Source organism: Solanum stenotomum, unplaced genomic scaffold (assembly GCF_019186545.1).
Source record: "Solanum stenotomum isolate F172 unplaced genomic scaffold, ASM1918654v1 scaffold10327, whole genome shotgun sequence".
NCBI lineage: Eukaryota > Viridiplantae > Streptophyta > Magnoliopsida > Solanales > Solanaceae > Solanum > Solanum stenotomum.
The window spans coordinates 23,633-24,552 of NW_026021018.1; the positions used below are offsets into that span (position 1 = coordinate 23,633).

At 35.0% G+C, this 920-nt stretch overlaps 1 protein-coding gene across 1 annotated transcript in view; it reads right to left on the minus strand.

The window, feature by feature from the left end:
* LOC125849774 (glucan endo-1,3-beta-glucosidase, acidic-like) overlaps positions 1 to 320 on the minus strand; it is a 6,847-nt gene extending 6,527 nt beyond the window's left edge. Inside the window, exon 1 of the mRNA XM_049529749.1 lies at positions 185 to 320. Within this exon, the coding sequence (XP_049385706.1) occupies positions 185 to 320 (136 nt within the window). The remainder of the gene's footprint in view (positions 1 to 184) is intronic.
* Between the last annotated feature and the right edge of the window lie 600 nt (positions 321 to 920).

A 920-nucleotide genomic window follows, 5' to 3' on the forward strand; every position in this document is an offset into this window, starting at 1 on the left:
AGCCTCATACAATAGTGTTGGTCTAACCACCACTCTGTAAAAGTTATCTTTTAGTCATTGGTGACACATTTGTATCACACGTTAATACCCTAGTGGCGAGCTTCTATTTCACTCACACCGGTCCAATACGGTGTGCAATATCATTGTCAATTCTTAGTTACCTTAAATTATAGACTTAACATACTTGCAGTTTTCTCTCTTGAGTACATTGCTAGTGTATTGATCTTTACTTCCACCTCTACCTCATGCCTCACGTCACCAAACTTGCACTCTGGGTGCTCTATCTTTGTCATGCTTAACCTTAAACCTTTAGACTCCATGGGCGCTCTCCATACTTTAAATCTATCATTAACTCCACTACACGACTCATCAAACAATACTATGTCATCTACAAATAACACACATCTCAACACCTCCTTTTAAATATATAATGCCAATATATTCATCACTTAGGCATAAATGAATATGCTAAGGGTTAATCCATGGAGTAATCTCTCACTGTCCTCGCTCAGGTTAATTTTGTCTCCACATACATGTCTTTAATAACCTTAATGTAAGTCATAAATACACCTCTAGACTCCAAGCATCTCCAAAAGATCTCATGGGCGACTTCATCATATATCTTCTTAGGTTAATAAACACCATGTGTTAGTACTCCCTCTTTTTGTTTCTATATTGTATTGATCCAACAATTTCTTATAAGATGGATGGCTTTTGTAGTCGAACGCCCTAACGTAAATTTAAATCGGTTTCTCTCTGCAACTTTATTTTGACCACAAACTTTTAAAAAATATATATTATTAAATTATATATTCCGTTAAATACCATCACATAATTTAACATGGAGAGTGTAGACAAGAAGAAGAGGGCAAGGAAGAAAATGTTAATTAAAAGTATAATTTTGTATAGAATACCAAGGC